Below are 18876 nucleotides of genomic sequence, written 5' to 3'. Positions count from 1 at the left end.
AACAGAGTGTACAGCACTTTCTAGGAACTTTATCCTTGCAACTGCATTACAAATCCACACTGTTGGAGAGAGTGTGCACAATGCTACAACCACTTAGGAGGGCAATTTGACAGTATTTAATAAAGCATAAGATGCATACATCTCTCCTATAACCCAGAAATTCTGCTCTTGCACACGCCTCCAAAAGTAACCCTCCCACATGAGTGCAAAGGAACAGATACAAGAATGGTCATTGAAACTCTTGAAATAGTGGACAGTTAGAAACGATCATAAATGTCTGTCAAAGGGAAATGAGTAAGTAGTGATATACACATATAAGGAATACTATTAGCACTTGAAATGGATTGGAGCTGGAGTTATCAATATAGGTAAATTTCAAGAACAGAATGTTAATGACAAAATTGTAGAATATGTACAGTATGATATCATTTATATAAAATGTTAAAGTATGCAAATGGATGTGTGTATATATAGTAAAATACGAAAATATGGAATGGACGCAAAAGGGATTTACCTTTATCTGTTACTTTTTATTTCTTAAAAAAAAAGTCTGAATCAAAAATGGTAAAATGTTAGACCTTAAGAAGTGATAATACTTTGGTACCCTTTGAAATTCATTTAAAACAAAGACTAAATCTTCCATTTAAATCTTATAGAGCAGCCGGTCACTTTCTCATCATCCAAATTTGGTAGCGGCCTTTTGGCACACAGATGCCTCTGTCTTTGCATCTAGGTCTGCATATTTCTGTTTCTCATCTAGGAACCACCATCACCTTCCCACAACTTCTTCAAAATGGGAATGAAGCTAGAAGCTGTGGACAGGAAGAACCCTCATTTCATTTGCCCAGCCACTATTGGGGAGGTGCGGGGCTCAGAGGTGCTTGTCACTTTTGACGGGTGGCGAGGGGCCTTTGACTACTGGTGCCGCTTCGACTCCCGGGACATCTTCCCTGTGGGCTGGTGCTCCTTGACTGGAGACAACCTACAGCCGCCTGGCACAAAAGGTAAAGGCTCATCTGTGAGCTCTTAAACTCAGGGCCCAAGTCGGGAAGGGGCATTGCTTATCTCCATGGGCGGCATCTCTTCACTCAGCCTCCCTAGGAGGCGACTGAGGTGAAGACCAAGGTCTACCTGAGAGTAATCAGAAACAAGAATTAAATGTCAAAGGGAGCTAGATGTGGAGGTTGGGATAAAGTAAAATTTCCTCACTCCAAATATCCTGGTTTATCCTCAGCACCTAGCCTCTCCTCTCTGTCAGTTTGGTTCCTGGCCTGTTTCAGAGTTTGAGGGGTATCTGTTGGGATGCACCTCTGTCTCAGGACTCAGGGGCTTTGCACGTGAGCCGGACTAGCACTGTGTCACCAGAGCAGTGGAGATGCGCTGTAGTGCAGTGGGAAGAGCGTGAGCTCTGCATCAAGACAGACGTAGGCTTGAGTCCCAGCTCTGCCTCTTTTACCAGCCACGTGGCTCTGGGCAGTTAGTTCACTTTTCTGAACCCCCAAATTCCTCGTCTGTAAGAGAACACCTGCTTCATAAAGTTATTGTGAGGAATAAATGAGATGACATGGGTTAAATGCTTCCCTAGTATCTGCTAAATACCCAGTGCTAAACAAGTGTTTTTTTTCTATTACTGCTGCTATTATTATAGTTATTATATGCTATTACTGTATTTGTTACAATTACTATATAATGTATATTATATTATGCCATGTTCTTATGATTGTGCTATTATTATAAAAATAACCACTCCTGGTGGAAGAGTATATATAAAATACTGGAAGAGTACCAGAGCAGTTGAACAATAAATTATATTTCTAATGACAATGATCTTGGGTATCACCCAGGAATATAGTTTGAGATAGCTGCATCTCATCCCTGAAGTCTAAAAGTACTAGTGAATCTGAGGGAATAGAAAACTGCCCTTCCTGTTGTCTGTCAGTCTCTCCTAAACCTCCATCAATTTCACTCAGTCAGGGCGCCTGATATTTATTGAGCACTTAATCGTTAGCTAAGTTGAGGATACAGCAGTTACAAAGATGAAAAACATTTCTGTCTTCCTGGAACTACTGTTCTAGTGGGATGAGATGGTTGATAAGCACCAAAATCAAGAAATTAACAAGGTGGCTTCAGATTGTCAGTTTCTCCTTAGGAATAAAGTATGATGAAGCAGTGGCAGTGGAGGAGTGATCGTGAAGGGAGTTTTTGCTTAACAGCTTTATCGTAGTGTAACTGAAGTGAAACAAATGGCACATATTTAAAGTATGCCATTTGAAAAGTTTTGACACATAATGTACATACAGGAAACCATAGCCATAGTCGAGATAGTGAACATGTCTATCATGGCCAAAAGTTTCCTTGTTTTTCTTGGTGGAGAGGGGAGATTCTTCAGATGCAATTTCTTTTCAGAAAAAATATGTTTGAAAGGTGACATCCAAATTGAATGACAAGAAAGAGAATTCCAAGCAGGGAGGGGCATACATGTCCTGGGACTGACACACGAATGAGCGTGTGTTTCAGGGGCAGAGAGAAGCCTGCTTCTACTGGAATGCACTGTGCAAGGAGGAAAGTGGCAAAACCTGCTAGGACCCCAAAAGCCAGAATGAGAATTTGGACTTTATTCTAAACATAGTGGGGAGACATTAGAGGGCACTCTGTAGGGGAGTGACAGGATCTGGTTTACTTTTAAAAAGTCACTTGGACACTTGTATCCAGAATTCAACCTAACAATGAAAAAGACGACCCAGTTAAAAAATGGGCAAAGAGTTTGAATAGACATTTCTCCAAAAAGGACACATATAAAAGGCCAATAAGCACTTGAAAAGATACTCTACATCATTAGCCATTAGAGAAATGCAAATCAAAGCCACAAGGAGATACCATTCACACCTATGGGTATATCATCAAAAGGCAGTAACAAGTGTTGGTGAGAGTATGGAGGAATTAGAGCTCACATTGCTAGTGAGTTGGTGAAATGGTGCAACCCCCTTGGAAACAGTTTGGAAGTTACTCAAAATGTTAAACGTGGAGTTACCTGTGACCTAGCAATACCGCTCATGGGTATACACCCAAGAGAATAGAAAACCTTTCCGCATAAAACCGTGTCATGAATGTTCATGGCAACATTATTCACAATAGCCAAAAAGTCGAAGTAGCCCATGTGTCCACCATGTGCCCAGCAGACAAATAAAATGTGGTATCTCCATATGAAATACAGTTTGGCATTAAAAAAGAATGAAGTCCCAAAATATGCTGCACCACAGATGTACCCTGAAAAACCTTATTCTAAGAGAAAACAAGCCAGTCACAAAAGACCACACAGCATGACTGCATCCGTATGGGGTGTCCAGAAGAGGCAGAAACACAGAGACAAAAGTTAGGTAGTGGTTGCCAGTGGCTTGGGGGAGAGGGGAAATGGGACATGCCTTTGATGAGCGCAGGGATGATAAAGATGCTCTAAAATTAGATAGGGATGATGTTTGCCATTCTGTGTATCTACTAAAAATACTGAATTGTGCTCTTTGAAAGGGTGAATCTTATGGTATGTGAAGTACCTATCGATAAAACTGTTCTTTAAAAAAAAATCATGCGGGCTGCTTATGGAGAATGGGTGGCGCCGGGGTAACTGACAAGGAAGAGGTAAAGGTTGTTGGGGTGAGGTGGGTGGCACTGAGGTGGAGAGCCCTTGAAATGGGGGCAGGGCAGCAGGGAGACACACTTTCTGCCTCAGGAAAGTGCTCCTCCTCTCTGCTTCAAGGATCAAGTATTGGGCAGTTGCTGTGAGAAATCCATTGCTGTGTGCGCTGTAAGCCCCTTGAGGCAGTTATCTCTGGGGAGGCAGCAGGAAGAGATGTGCTGTGGAGATGGTAGCAGAGTCATTTTTGTTTACTTGAGACGAACAAGGTAACCCTTGGTGCTCCTGGCTGTGTTGCTGTGTTCCGTGAGTAGGCTGATTTTCTCACTTTCTTGCCTAGAGAATTGTGTTGTTTGGATTGGTAAATCTCTTAGAGCCGTTAGGCCATTCTCAAGAGCCAGGAGAGCTGGGAGTCTTCGTGCCCAGGAGTCGTGGGGCGGGTGTTCCTTTCTTACTGTGTACCCTGCTGATAAGAAATATGACTCGCTCTGTGGTTCTTCCAGAGGTGTTTGCTGACTGTTTTTCATGCCCTTTTTCATGTCCGTGGATAGCTTCGATTTGTAACAGAAGGTGACCAGAAGGACCAGGTTCAGAATGTAGAGAGAGACCTTCTTCCAGTTGGCATTTCCAGAGCAGGTCATTCAGTCACCATTCCAGCAGCCAGCGCTCCTCCAGTGACTCCCTCACCCCCCACTCCTCATACCCTAAGTAGGTTCTGTAGTGTAGCTCTCAGAAACAGCAGAACGTCAGCCACCTCAGTGTCCTGGCTAGGGAGCAAGTGATCCAATGTGGAAAAAATGCAGTTACTCAATTCATTTCTCAAAACAAGATGTTCTCTCTGGGTAAGGCTGTTCTCTTTCTAATCGTACCGTCTCCTCCTCCCTTCCTGCCTTCTTGGTAGGGGAAGTTTTCTTGCTCACAATGAGTAGGAAAAGAAAAGTAATGATTTTACTTAATGTTCTTTTACGTGCATTTATTTCATTTTATATTCCTGGTAACTCTGAACTAGGTATAATTATTCGCAGGTACATTTTATTTATGAGAAAAGTGAAGTCCAGAGGATTAAGTGACTTAATTTTCTTGATATCTGAGTCTAGGGGACAAAGTCATAGAGATCTTCCAGGAGCGCCAGCTGGCAGGGCCATTTCAAGCCATATTGCCTTCACATGTCTCCCCTGTACTCTCCCCATTCTTCTTCAGGCTTTCTTCAAAGCTTCATTTGGGACCCTGGATTTTGGCTTCTGGATCCTGATATGAAATAGGAAAGAAGCCATGTTGTATACAGTGAGAGCTTTGAAATGGGGCCTCATCACAACTGGGCCACAAACTCGGTTTATTTCTTTGAGCAAGTGATTGCTAATGTGAGAAGTTGAATAGGTGACCCTTGAGGGCCCTCCCACTCAGTGATATTTTCTCTTCCTGCTCTTGGGAATGGGTAACAAGTGACTCCTGTGACTGTCTCTGGCTTGATTCCCATTCCAGCTCACCTACCACCTTGCTGTGCCCCCCACCTGCCTAGGACTCTATCTCTCTCAGACTCCTCCATGCCAGTGTTTCTCCTTTGCTAAGAAGTTGTAGAGCTAAGGAGTAGAGCTCCTGAACTCCTGGGGTCCAGCCACCTCTCATAAGCAGCAAATACCAAGCTTGCAACTAATCCAGGGTACTTGGTTTTAAAAGATAAAAGCTTTTTTTTTTTTTTTTTTTTTTTTTTTTTTTTCATGTAAAGCAGTCACTTATAGCAGAGAATTTCCTAATTCCTAACTCTTTTTTTTTTGCTCCTGGCCAAGCAGAGAGCTTGTTGCGGGGCTCGATCCCAGGACCCTGGAATCATGACCTAAGCCAAAGGCAGAGGCTTTAACCCACTGAGCCACTGAGGCACCCCAAAGCTTTTTTTTTTTAACTCATCACTTTTTTATGTGTGTGACTTAACATAAAACTGAAATAAAGGCAACTTTACCTTTTAAGTTTTAAAAAACAAATGAAGAGTGCAGTCCACTCAGCATGACAATAATGCTTATTTGGGCTTTTCACCATCATAACCATCCACCTTACTCCCCCTTGCCCTGATTTCAGGCTGGGTGAGCCCATTTTAGATCATAGGCTATCTTCCGATGCAGTTTTACAATAGGAAGAGAACATGAGATACAAGCTGTTTCATCTTTACGTTTTTATTATAAATTAATGTATTGCTATCTGGATTATACTTCAGTCTGTTGTGACTTCATAGACTGTAAGCCGGGTCTGGCTATTCTCTATATGCTGATACTGATATGGGAGTCCAGGAGAGGTGCTGCCTTTGAGCACACCTGTGGGAGTAAAAGGTCAGCCAGGCCTCTTCTGCCCTTTCATCCCACCCTTTCTACCTGTGGCGTCATACAAAGAGAAAACTTCAAAAGCTGACTCAGTGCTGGGCTTGAGGTGCAGGAATATTACTCTGGTCTAGAGAGTAAGAATTTGATGCTTAAAAACAAAACTTTCAGAAAGTCTCTTCCACTTGTTTCTATGAAACATTTAAAAGTATTTCCCGTACTTCATAGATAGCGTCTTCCTCTTGTAAAACTATGTTGGAAACTATACTATAGTCACTTTAGGATTCTGGGTCAGAAAAGGGGTTGGTTAAATTGTAATCCTAAACTATGCAGGGAAAAACTATGGTAGAGGCAGGAATAACACAACCCAGGCCAGACTGTTGGTCACAGGATGTAGGTCAGCTGATAGCTTGGTTTTCTTCAGCCATCCATCCATTCATTCAAGCTCTTCCAGGTCACAGCTGAGTGCTGGTCTGTGGCCTGATTGATGGAGCTTCTCCCTTTAGAGTTTACAGTTTGGGGAGCATACAAACAAATAGAGAATTATAGCTTTTAAGTAATAAAGTAATAAAGTATGGAAGGGCCTAGTTTGGAGGATGGAAGGTAGAGGCCAGAAGAGGCTTCCAAAGGAGGTGACATCTGAGCTGAAACTGGAAGAGTGGGGAGATGGAGGGAAAATTCTAGCTAGCAGTGGGAAAGGAGTGGAGGCCCAAGACTGGAGAAAGAAAAAAAAAGGTAATTAAAAAATTTTAAAAAACAGTGTGCTGAGGACCTAAAAAATGTTTACACAACTAGATTGCAGAGTGTAAAGAGAGGACTAGGAAGAGGAAAGGCTGGGCAAGTAACATAGGAAGTACACAGCTCCCCTTTTGCACTGTTTTAAAGATCAAGGTATTTGTCCTAAAAGCAATGAGAGCCATTGAATGGGCTTTCATTGGGAGATTACAGATCAGATTTTTGTTCTAGAAGAATCATTCTGGTAGCAGTGAGAGGACAGGTGGCTTCCAGAAGTTGGAGGCAGAGATGTCTGTTAACAAGCTGTTGTAATATTCCAGTGAAAGAATTGAAGGAGTGACATTGTGGTGAAAAGGACAAAAAGATTTGGGGGGGGGGCATATTCTTTGAATACAGAGCCAAAATATGAGTTCTTACAGTTCAACACCTATTTTATTTATGTAACGAATAAGTACCCCTGCAACATGTAAAATTTCACTAGTCTTTCAGTATAAGCATTAGTGACAGAGCTAAAATTTTTCTTTTTGTTTTGTCTACGAAGTTAGGATTCATTACTGCCTAGAGTCCTTGTTATTTGGAACTAATATATAATTTCATCTTTATATCCCCAGCACTTGACTCAGTACTAATTTGTTGAGTGAAATAGGTCATGCTATGTTTTCTGATTCCATTTCTATTCATCAACTATAAAGCTATTCACTTAATTACAAAAGTGAGAGTACTACTCTCATTTTAACACCAGACTAAAATTTATTTAAACTAATGTTCTGGTTTTTAAATTTGGGAAACCTTATAACCAAAAGTGAGACTGGCAAGGGGCAGCTCAGTCAGTTAAGCGACCAGCTCTTGATTTCAGCTCAGGTCATGATCTCAGGGTCATGGGATGGAGCCGCATATCAGGTTCTGCGCTGGGTGTGGAACCTGCTTAAGATTCTCTCTCCCTCTCTCCCTTTTTGCCCCCACTTGCTCACTCTCTCTTGCGCTCTAAAAAAAAAAGAGTGGCAAAGGGCACTCATCTCCAGAAACATTTGTACGGCTGTCCACCTGCCCTTCCAGCCAACTTCTTTTGCTGCTAAGCCACAGCAAACAGGAGAATGTCCTCTCTCTAGAAACTTCTGGCAACTAATATGCCCTCCTTGTCCCCTGAGAAGGTGTATTCACTAACTATATCAGAAAAGGTACAGGCACACAGATTAATAAGTGAAACAAATTCTTTGGTACCTTTAATGAGGATAGCCTCTTGGCTTTTTGGCTATTTTCCTTTTCACCCTCTCAGATATCGTAGTTCCAGGCCTTGCCTTTCTCTAATATACCATTTCCTCCCTAACACACTCACATGCTTGCACACATAATTTCTCATTATTCTAGCTTTGGCCTTGTACTCGACTCACACTGGGCTCTGGCCTGTGTCCATCCATGTGTCTGACACTTGTCGAGCGGCCTCCTCTCAGTAATGCTAGGAGGTTATAGAGAAATGCCCACTTCCCAGGTTGATAGAGTAATTGAAATGGGAGAATGGACGTGCACACGCACAGCACCGAGCAGCACATGGCAGACGCCCACTGGATGTTAGTTCTATCTGACGTGAGATACCTGGACATCCCAAGAAAATGCTTTTGAGCTATGCACAGAAGCATTTAAATGCTCTATTTTGGTCAGAAAAGATACACATACTTAGGAGATGAGGTTTGAGCAGTGAACCAGCACTCCCGTAACTGGCTTTCTCGTGATTGTATGTTTACAGTACACAAATAGAAATAAGGAAAGGGGGAAATGACTTGAGTGACACTAGATTAGGAAGCGGGGATCTGGATTTTTCCTCTGATTCTCATTATATCTGCCTAAGGGACAGAAAAGCCCTGTCCCATGCCCCTCTTCCAGCTTCCTGGAGCTGCCTCTTGGCCTGCCCACTTCCCTGGCCTTCAGCAGCCGCAGATGCCTGGGAATGGTAGCAGTGCTCTGGCACATGCAGTGAAACAGCTGGAGTCCCTCAAACTCCTGGAAAAAATGAGATGTGACTTAAGCAGTTCATAGATTTGACCACACCTGCTGTTGTCTTCAGATTTCTCAGACCCATGTAGTTCTCTCTGGCTTTTACAACAGCACCTACTGTGTGCCAGCATCAGTACACATCAGATTGCAGAAGCCCCTCTTCTAAATCAGTGTCTGTGGCTTTTAGGAAAGCCATACTGGAAACCAGTAATATGAACTCTCTTTAATTACATTCTCTCCCTTAATTAAAGAGATGATTTTTTGAGGAAATATTATAATCTCACTAATGACTTACTAAGTAGGAAAAACATAAGCATTCACGTATATAAAGGAGATGAGGAAAACTTGGAAAACTCTTAAACAGAGCAAAGAAAAAACAAGATTTTGAGGGTGCAACGGCAAGAAGGCAGGAGTTTGATGATAAGCTCTTGGGACTCATTGTTTCACACTAAGAACAGCTGGAATGTGCTAGCGCAACCGCGTGGCTTAGCGGCGTCTGCTTCGGCACAGTGCACTCACACTGCCTCCCAGAGGGCCCTGGGTTTCACCAGACCCATTCGCAGATCATCTTCTCAAAACACATAGCCCTCCACTCACAGAAACTGCTCCCAAATCCCTTTACCGGCTGCCCTACACAACTAAGGTCAGTCACTCCTTTGAATATCAGTAGTAGAAGGTTTTTAAATTTGGCTTGTGGTCCCACCATGCATGATTTTGTTATCCTCTCTTTTCCCCACTCTATAGATTTATCAGCCCAAAAGGTCCCCCAAGAAAACACAAAAAGTCGTTATAGTTGCAGAGGTCTTCTCTCCATGCTATAGGAATTAGAGTCAGGAGGGAGAGAAGGAGCTAGATCTGGAGAACTAGAAGTGTTAACCGAGTTAGATGAGAGCAAGAGGCAATGCATGCTTTATTAAGTGAACTTGAATTTAGAGGAGTGGAGTTTTAGCCTTGGCATCAACCCAGCTGGCAGCACACAACTGAACCCAGCCAAGTTGAGCAAAGCTAATAAAGAACACATCCTCTAAGTAACTATGCCAAGGCCAATGATAGACTGCAGTGAATGAAAACAAGGTTCCAGTCTAGGAAACTGGTAAACCAAATGGGTTTCTCCCTGTTCCTTTTTTCTTTTCCATTGTTTCTGTCCTATGTCATGTAGACACATACCCACATACACACACAAGCTGGACTTACTTACATTTTACAGATCAGTTTCCAATTCCATATAGTACATTTTGTTGGAGGGAGAAGAGATCTGATAATGAATTCTTTGGGGCAGCTAAGACTCCTTACTAAGGATCATTGGAGAAACCTAGAAATCACCAACACTCCAATGCCCTTCATTATTAAAACTCGGCATGTTTTGTTCATTATCCTCTGTCCTTTCTTTGGGGATACACTCTTGTTTTGTTTATTGGTTCCAGGGTAAAATAGTAGAAGACCATGAACTTTAAAAACCAAAAGATCTACATTCAAATCCTAGCTTTAGCAATCCTAGCTTTAGCAGTGTGTGTTCTGGGAACTTCTGTGAGTTCGGTTTCCCCCGCTTTAAGATATCCAGGTGTAATACTTGTCTCAGGAAAATGCACTTGTGGGCTTGTTTGAGCTGCAAGCTCAAGTAAGTAGCCACTTTTTCATGGAACATCATCTTTAATTAAAAGAACAACTGACTTGTGCATTTGGCAGACTCTTTCTTCCAAATTAAGTGAGCTGGTCACTTCAAGGAAGACCACCTGTAAGCATTTGCTGTAAATGAGAAATTTAAACTTTCAAGTGAAAATCAGATTTGGAAGAAACTTGTAGCCACCAACATGAGCTTATCTTCCCAATATGTGAAGACTTCACAGTCACCCTTACAGGAAGTGAAAAGGCATAGAATCCTAGGATCGCAGGGTTAGAGGGAATTCAGAAGTCATAATTCAACTTCCACCTGATTCAGGACTCTTGAGATCATCCCCTGCAACTACATGTCTAACCCTTACTTCAGTTCTTCCAGTTACAGGGAAATTGTAACCTCCCAGAGAGGAACCTTTTCTATTTGTGATAGCTCTCATGACTAAAAACATTTTTTTTAAAAATTTTGAACTGAAATCTGCTTTTCCCCAATATCCATCTATTGGTCCTAATTTTATTTCTTATTTCACCTGAAGCCTTTTTCAGATACCGCTTGATACTCTTGTTTTTCCAGGCCTTTTTTCTCCAGATATCTCTGAAATTGGATAGTTTTTAAGCCCCTCATCAGCTTGGACTTTCTTCTGAACCCATTTCAGCTTACACTGTTGTGCCCAGAGCCAGCTCCACGCTTCAGGGATGGTCTGACTAGTGCAAAATGGAGTGGTACTCTCAGTTCCCTTAAAGGAGGACTATACTGTCTAGCTTCTTGAAGATAAGGGCTTGCATTGTCTTTTTATATTCTTAAAATGGCTATAGTGAGTGCTTAATGTTACTCCTTATCTAGTCTCAACCCAAGTTGAAGCAAACTTCAAGACACAATGGCCATCTTGCAGAAGGGGGTTTCTGGTAGTTTGGTTTTTTGTTTGTTTGTTTTTTCTTTACCACTAAAGGATAAGGATGGTAAGATTTGGAATGTGCTTTTATAATTCTTTTTTATCACACTATCCAGGTTGTGATATACCCAAGTATTTTCCTCAGGAAAAGTTTCCATCAGTTAAAAGGATTCCACTTCTTTCCCAAGGAGAACTTTCTTCATTCAAACCAGTAGGGATCATATAGTATCAGCTGTGTAGAAACATGGAAGCCGGCCTTAGAGCTGAATTCACTCATGTACCCATGGCCAATAAAATAGACTTTAAAGCAGTGTTATTTGTAACTTTCCATGGAAAAGAATGTAGATCACAAAAATGCTTAACTTTTTGTGTATCTGCTCTTTTAGTACTCCATTAAACTAACCACCTTTTATGATGTTGCTTGGAAGAATATTTAGTGAGCACCATTTTAATAGGAAAGAAAATTAACGGAGCACCTCAGTGGCTCAGTGGGTTAAGCCTCTGCCTTCAGCTCAGGTCATGATCTCAGGGTCCTGGGATCCAGCCCCTTTTCCGGCTCTCTGCTCAGCAGGGAGTCTGCTTCCCCCCACCCCTCTGCCTGCTTCTCTGCCTACTTGTGATCTCTCTCTCTCTCTCTGTCAAATAAATAAATAAAATCTTTAAAAAAAAAAAAAGAAAAAGGAAATTAACCTTTTCAGTGCCCCATACAAAGTCCCCATTACAGCCAACACTTTGATACATTATCTTGGTAAATCCCCCAAAGCTCCTCCCCTTGCAGGATTTATATAGTATTTTAGTCCCCTCCTTGTCTGCAAGGAGTATGTTCCAAGACTCCCAGTGGATGCCTGAAGCCTCAGGTAATACTGATCACTGTATTTAATGCTTTTCCTTTACATACGTATCTATGATAAAGTTTAATTTATATGTTAAACACAGTAAGAGATTAACAGTCACTAGTAATGAAATAGAATCATTTTAACACTGTACTATAATAAAAGTTATATGAGTGTGGTATCTCTCTCTTAAGTGTATTACTGTTCTGTACTCACCTTGCTTGTCATGATGTGAGATGATGATAAAATGCCTACACAATGAGGTAAAGTGAGGGGAATGAGGTGGGCATTGTGATGTAGTGTTAGCTAGTGGACTTTCTGACAGTACATCGGGAGGATCATTTGCTTCCAGACTGCATGGGTAGCTTTTAAAGCAAAACCCGTGGATAAAGGGGAACTACTGTGTTTAACCTTGTTTTACATATGAAGAAACTGAGCCTCAGAAAGTTTACCAGCAAGAAGAAGTGAAATTCGTTAAGTCCCTTGGTCATCTCAGACGCAGTGCTTCTCATATCCATGTCCTCAAGCTTGATCTCAGTTAAACTTCATAATAACCCATAGCTCGGAGGGGTTAAATGATTTGCAAGAACCAGGACCTAGTTCCATGGATTTCTAACTTCAAAATCCATGTTCTTTTTACTATACCACACTTCTCTATGCCTCAGATGAGGTTTAAAGATACCCATTAGGTAAACAAGTCTGAGATGATTGTAGATAAGATTGAGTTAATGAATGTGGAAGTAATTTGAGAACTGTGAACCATGGTTCTCATGTGAGAGGTTTCCATCAGTGATTTTGGAAATGCATGGTGAAATCAACCAGAAATTCTAGGGCCCTTTTTAACACCCCAGCAGATGGGGTGGGGATGAGTTTGAAGTGTGTGTTGAGGGTAGAATGGGAGGGAGCAAGAGTGGAGCTAGGACCCTTCAAAGCATCAATAGTTACTGTACGTCTGGACAAGAGAAGGTCGTTTTCCAGGCCAGTGTAGACCAACTGTTCAGCCGTAGAAAATGAAATACAGTGGCTCTCACAAGGGAAATCATTTGTTTTTGAGTAGAACCACATGTATATATTATATAGTTGTGCAGTCAGCTATGCCAGTTGAGATATTCCTAGGAAATTTAACATTCATGGAAGTAAAAGGGAAGGAGAAAGCAATCTAAGGACACTGGGTATTATCCCCCAAGGATATTTTGAGTACATGCAAGTTTCTCTGCTTCCTTTTCCCACTTTTGCTATAACTGTCAGTAGCCTGTTTCTGCTTTATATGACGTGGAATCCTGTTTGGATAGGGGCTGATGGTGACTGTCTAATTACTTGTACTTTTTAATGACAGTATCTTACAATTTCTCTTCTTTTTGCTTTCATTTATTTATGCACATCTTTGTTTTGAGAATTATGTTAACATATCTCAAATAAAATAATATTCTCATCTTGATTAACTTGGCAGGAGCTCACCCCCAACCCCATCGGAATCTTTAAAAAGTGTTAATTTTATTTTCCACATTAACATTGAGGAATTTATCTTAGGATTTTCTTTATCTTATCTTTCCCAGTAATGTCTGTTGACTTGTTGATGGCTTTTAGTGTAATACATGATGGAAAATTCAGTAATTCAAAAATTTTTATTGGGTTCCTACTGTGTTTTGGCCCGTATACTAGGTATAACAGGGAATATAATTTCATTAGGGAGGATGAGATATAGATAAATAGAATATGAAGTAGAAACACCTGTTGCTCATTTAACCTTCTTCTGCATTCAGTTTATTTTTTTCTTTTTCTTTTTTTTAAGATTTTATTTATTTGTTGGAGAGAGAAAAAGCACACAGGCAAGGGAAGCGGCTGTCAGAGGGAGAAGCAGGCTCTTTGCTCAGCAAGAAGCCCGATGCAGGACTCGATCCCAGGACCCTGGGATCATGACCTGAGCTGAAGGTAGACGTCTAACTGACTGAGCCCCCCAGGCATCTCTGCATTCAGTTTAGACTTGAGTATTTTTTAGAACCATGGAATTCTCCTCGAACTTTCAAAATGGAAGGACTTTATAGAGATTTACTTGGTGTGTGACTTTGAACAAGCTATTTAACTTCTCTTAGCCTTAGTTTCTTCATCTATAAATTGGTGGCAGTAGTAGTTCCTACTCACAGCATTGTTGTAAGGAGTTAGATAAGCTCATATGTTAGAACAATGGCTGGCACATATGAAGCTCTCCAAAAAATGTGAGTTATTAGTCATTCTAGCCTGATTCTGTTATTTTATAAACAAGGACATTGAGGCCTAGTAAGAGTCAGTCACTTTGTTGGGTTTTATTTGGGCTAGCTACACAATGATATGTGTCTTCCCTATGATGATAAATAAGGTGAGTCTTTCATGGGCCATATTAAAAATGTCAGTTTATGTGTCTTATGTAAATACTTGTAAGTTACATGTTACATAAGCACTGGTAAAATAGTTGTGAAAAATAGAATGAAATATTTAAGAGTTACCCAGAAATAAATGAAATTCAAAATCATATCATTCAGATTGAATCAGTGAAAAGAGGGAAGTTGGAGAGGGCCTCTTGGGATTTGTGTCATTTGCTGAAGGACACCTAGAATTGACAACCACCAACAGAAGCTCTTGGGAGGCGCATTTGAGGGGAACTCACATGTACAAGACACAAGCTAAGAAGGGTGTATATCAGAAAATGAAAATCTAATGAGGTAAGGTGATAAGCAGGGCCTGCTCAAGGGGCTTGACCCAGAAAATAAAAAGAGACCATTGGAGGATTTTAACCAAAGGAGTGACATGATTCTATTCATGCTGTAGACTGCTCTCCATGAGCTGTCATGTAAAGGATGGAGATAATGATGGGAACACATGAGAAAGAAGCAGGGAAACCAGTGAGCTGGCTGTTTCAGTGATTAAGACAAGAGATGATGAGAACGTGATTTAAGGTAGTGTCAGGTGGGATTGGAGTGAACAAAATGTATTTGAAACATTCAAGGAACGATTTCTCTGGGAAAAGCCATGCTCTTCTCGAGCCACATTCCTTTACTCTCTCAGTGCTACAGAATCTTATAACTAAAAGCAGTCTAAGATAAGATGCTGGGAAATCATGCACTTGATATCAAACTAAGTAAATGGAATAAATGCTGAGGTGGACCATGCTATCAGCAGAATATGCCAAATCTAAGCATGGGCAGATAGAAAATCTAGAAAACTGAAACTGAAATCAGGCAACAGTTGCAAATCAAGAAGACCAGTTGTTCAGATGAATTTGTGATGAAAGAAAGATACAATGTCTCCTAACCTTAAAGACACAGCACTCTCAGCCAGCTCCTGACAAGCTAACTTGATTTCTAGACATACTTTTTATTTCAAAGGCACTAAAATAAGGACTGTACATCCGTTGTTTCAGGTGAGGTATACTTGCCCTTTCCTGTACTTAGACGTACTACACATTGCCAGAGTTGGAGCAGAATTCAAGGTTCCCAGAGTAATTAAAAACTAACATGTGAAGAAATGGCATTTCTTTGAATCAGGTTAAAGGGGTGGAAATTGCTGCTAATGTGTGCATCCCCTAAAGCAGCTGGTCCCAGAGACTGCCCAAATTACTCTCTATGAAGTAGAAAGCATTAGAATGTTTCATGCTAATTATCAGCGTAAGGGGAATGAGCACAAAAAGCAGGGGAGAGGGAGACAGGACGCGGACCCATCTCATCCTCTTCAGCCTTGAGTGGGCCCACTTTGGTCTCAGGACAGGACTCCCATTGGCTGTATCTTCTGCTATGCCAGTGATGCAGGGTCCCACAACCGTCAGGACCACAAGTACCATTCTGCCAGAGGTGCCCCTTGGATGCTTTCCTCTTTTCCTTTCTCTGTACAGCCCTCCCCAACCTGCTCTGCCCCCTCTACCGCCTGTGGAGCAGCATAATAACAAACGGTTCACTAGAATCAGAAAAGAGAGAGGCTAATGTTTATGGAATACCTGTCTCGGGGCTGTAGTGATCCCATTTCATGTTACCTTGACAGTACCTTAGGTGAGTACTACTGTCTGTTTTACAAATGAGGAAACCACAGGGCAAAGCAGTGAAGAAGTGACTTCCTCAGAATCACACATTGTGTTCGCGTGTCCCTGGTTCCACTCCAGTGTTGCCATTAACTTCCTGGGAGATTTTAAGCAAGTATTTTTTCTCTTTAATCTTTAGTTTCTCCTTCTTTAAAAAAAAAAAAAAAAAAGATTATACTACACGATATGTAAACTCCCTCCCAGCTCTCGATACTCTAAAGACTCAGTTTTGGGTAAATCATCCAGTTAGGAATTAGAATAAGGCATAATAGGTTAGTGCCTGTTTGTTCACATAATTGTGTTTGTTATTGAACCTGGTCTGCTCATCTGAGCTTCCCATCTTCCCCCTCTCTTTTCCCATTGTTAACAACTTGTATATTTTATTCTGAATTTATTCTTTATAAATAATTTTTTGAAATACAGTTCAATCACGTTTGAATATTAGATCTTAGAGTTTTTCACTTAACATGTCATCTGCCTGGTTCTGTTATTACACAATCTTTATAGCCATCATTTTTTAAAATATTTTATTTATTTGACAGAGAGATACACAGTGAGAAAGGCAACACAAGCAGGGAGAGTGGGGAAAGCAGGCTTTCCTGCCAAGCAGAGAGCCTGATGCAGGACTCGATCCCAGGATGCTGGGATCATGACCTGAGCCAAAGGCAGAGGCTTAATGAGCGACCCAGGTGCCCCTATAGCCATCATTTTTAATGATTACATAATTTGAATGGATATACAGCTGTTTGCTTAATTATTCCCCTAGTTTGATGGTCCAAATTTTCTTTTATAATAATGCTTTGATAAACATATAAGCATTTTTTTCAGTGTTGCAGAACATATCCTTAAGTCAGCTTCCCAGAAATACAAGATTAAATCAAAGAATTAAACTATGTTTAAGGATCTTGGCTGCAGAGTCAAGTGTGCTTATTTTAAAAATAAACCTTTCCATGTTAAACCAAGAACCTTCTGCTTGAAAACAGCATCAGAATGGCAGTTTTTTCCAACTTCCCACATGTCTCAGAGTAGGAAACACAGAGCCAATGAGCCGAGGTCATCATTGCTATATACCAATTACAGTGTTTCCACAATAGAAATTGTTGCAAATCAGAAATAGGTAGGTAAAATTTTTGCCAAATTTTCTGCCATTCCACATGTGTACTGGCTATACCCAGAGTCGACTATGGGACTACAGATATTCCCAAGGGAAGAGAATACACATAGCATGTCAAAGACAAGTGCCAGAAGCTTTGGGGACTGCATGGAATCCTCTGTTCTTGGAGTTTGTATTCTGCTAGGGAAATAAGATATGAACCACTGAAAAAGCAGTCTAAGCAAGCCAAAATCCTAGAATCAGATGCTGGATATGAGTTTCATTAATTGCTCAACTAAGATTTACTAAGTACCTGCCAAGTATAAAGGATGATTCTAGGAGGTGGCAATAACAGCATTGCCCTTAGAAATTTCTGTGCTTGGGGAGATGGAAAATAAATAGCAAGTGATAATTTCCCTGTAGAAAGTTAGAGAAAAGGGAAGGAGGGAAATCGAGTGTGCAAGGGGGCTGGAGGGCAGGGAGAGGCAGGGGGCGAGTGGGGGTATTATTTTATATAGGATGATCAGGGAAAACCTCACTGAAAGGTGCCTTATGGATAACCGTGCAAAAGAAATTCTTTCCAGGCCAAGGGAGCTGCAAAATTAAGTGCACAAAAGCAATAGAGTGTTTAGTGCCACAGTTCTTAAACTGTGGTCCTTGGGGTCTTTGCATCCCCAAGATGCTTTCACGGGATCTGAGGTCAGAAGTATTTTCATAGTAATACTGACACTTTTTGCCCTTGTCACTGGGTTGATATTTGCATTGACAGTGCAAACACAACGGTGAGTGAGAGTACAACTGCTGGCACCTTGGCACAAATTACAGCAATGGCCCCCCATGGGGGCAGGGCGGAGAAGCCAGGCTCACTAAGAGTGTTCTCGATGAAGCAGTAAAATTTGTTTATTTTACCATGTTGCTTGTCTGTGAGTACATATCTTTTTAATATTCTGTATGGGGAAAGGGGAAGTGTGAAGAAAGCAGATGCACTGCACACCAGAGTACTTGGTTGCCTCTAGGAAAAGCACTTGCAAAACTGAGCTGTCAGCTGAATTATTTACTCTTTTTATGGAGCACTTCTTTTCCTTGAAAGAATGACTAACAGGCAAACTGTGGTTATTCAGATTTGGTTTTTGGCAGACATTTTCTCAAAAATGAACTAAGGGAGCCTACCACTTCAGATGACTAAATAGCATTTGTTGACAGTGATAAAACTCAAGCTTTCAAGTGTAAATTTAAATTTTGGAAAACCTGTGTCTGCCACCATGATCTTGACAGCATCCCAATACTTAATACAGATTTTTCTGAGAGAAAAATCTCAGGGTGCCTGGGTCTCAGTCGGTTAAGTGACTGCCTTTGGCTCAGGTCATGATCCTGGAGTCCTGGGATCAAGTCCCCCATCAGGCTCCCTGCTTGGCAGGGAGTCTGCTTCTCCCTCTGACCTTCCCCCTTCTCATGCTCTCTCTCTCTCTCTCTCTCTCTCTCATTCTCTCTCTTTCTCTCAAATAAATAAATAAAATCTTTTAAAAAAAAGAATTATGATGATGTCAAGTATTATGAATTTTTGATATTTGCATAATAAATGTGCCAACATTGGGAAATCTGCATAACTCAGTGAAACAAGATTTTCCAAATGACCAGTGCATGACATTACAAAATCATGCATGCATACTTAAGATGGAAGACTCATTCAAAGTATAAGGTTGACCAATGGATTTTAACATTACCAGA

The 18876-nt window shown here is 41.1% G+C and overlaps 1 protein-coding gene across 9 annotated transcripts in view; it reads left to right on the top strand.

The window, feature by feature from the left end:
• The window catches only part of SCMH1 (Scm polycomb group protein homolog 1), a 172086-nt gene that overhangs the window by 93624 nt on the left and 59586 nt on the right, over positions 1-18876 (top strand). For all 9 annotated transcript variants that reach the window (XM_059137834.1, XM_059137835.1, XM_059137833.1 and 6 more), the window contains one exon: positions 761-1004. In XM_059137834.1, the coding sequence (XP_058993817.1) occupies positions 761-1004 (244 nt within the window). The remainder of the gene's footprint in view (positions 1-760; positions 1005-18876) is intronic.

The sequence above is a fragment of the Mustela lutreola genome, chromosome 10, assembly GCF_030435805.1.
Source record: "Mustela lutreola isolate mMusLut2 chromosome 10, mMusLut2.pri, whole genome shotgun sequence".
Lineage (NCBI taxonomy): Eukaryota > Metazoa > Chordata > Mammalia > Carnivora > Mustelidae > Mustela > Mustela lutreola.
The sequence above is the reverse complement of the archived record's forward strand: the minus strand, read 5'-3'. Positions and strand labels throughout refer to the sequence as shown.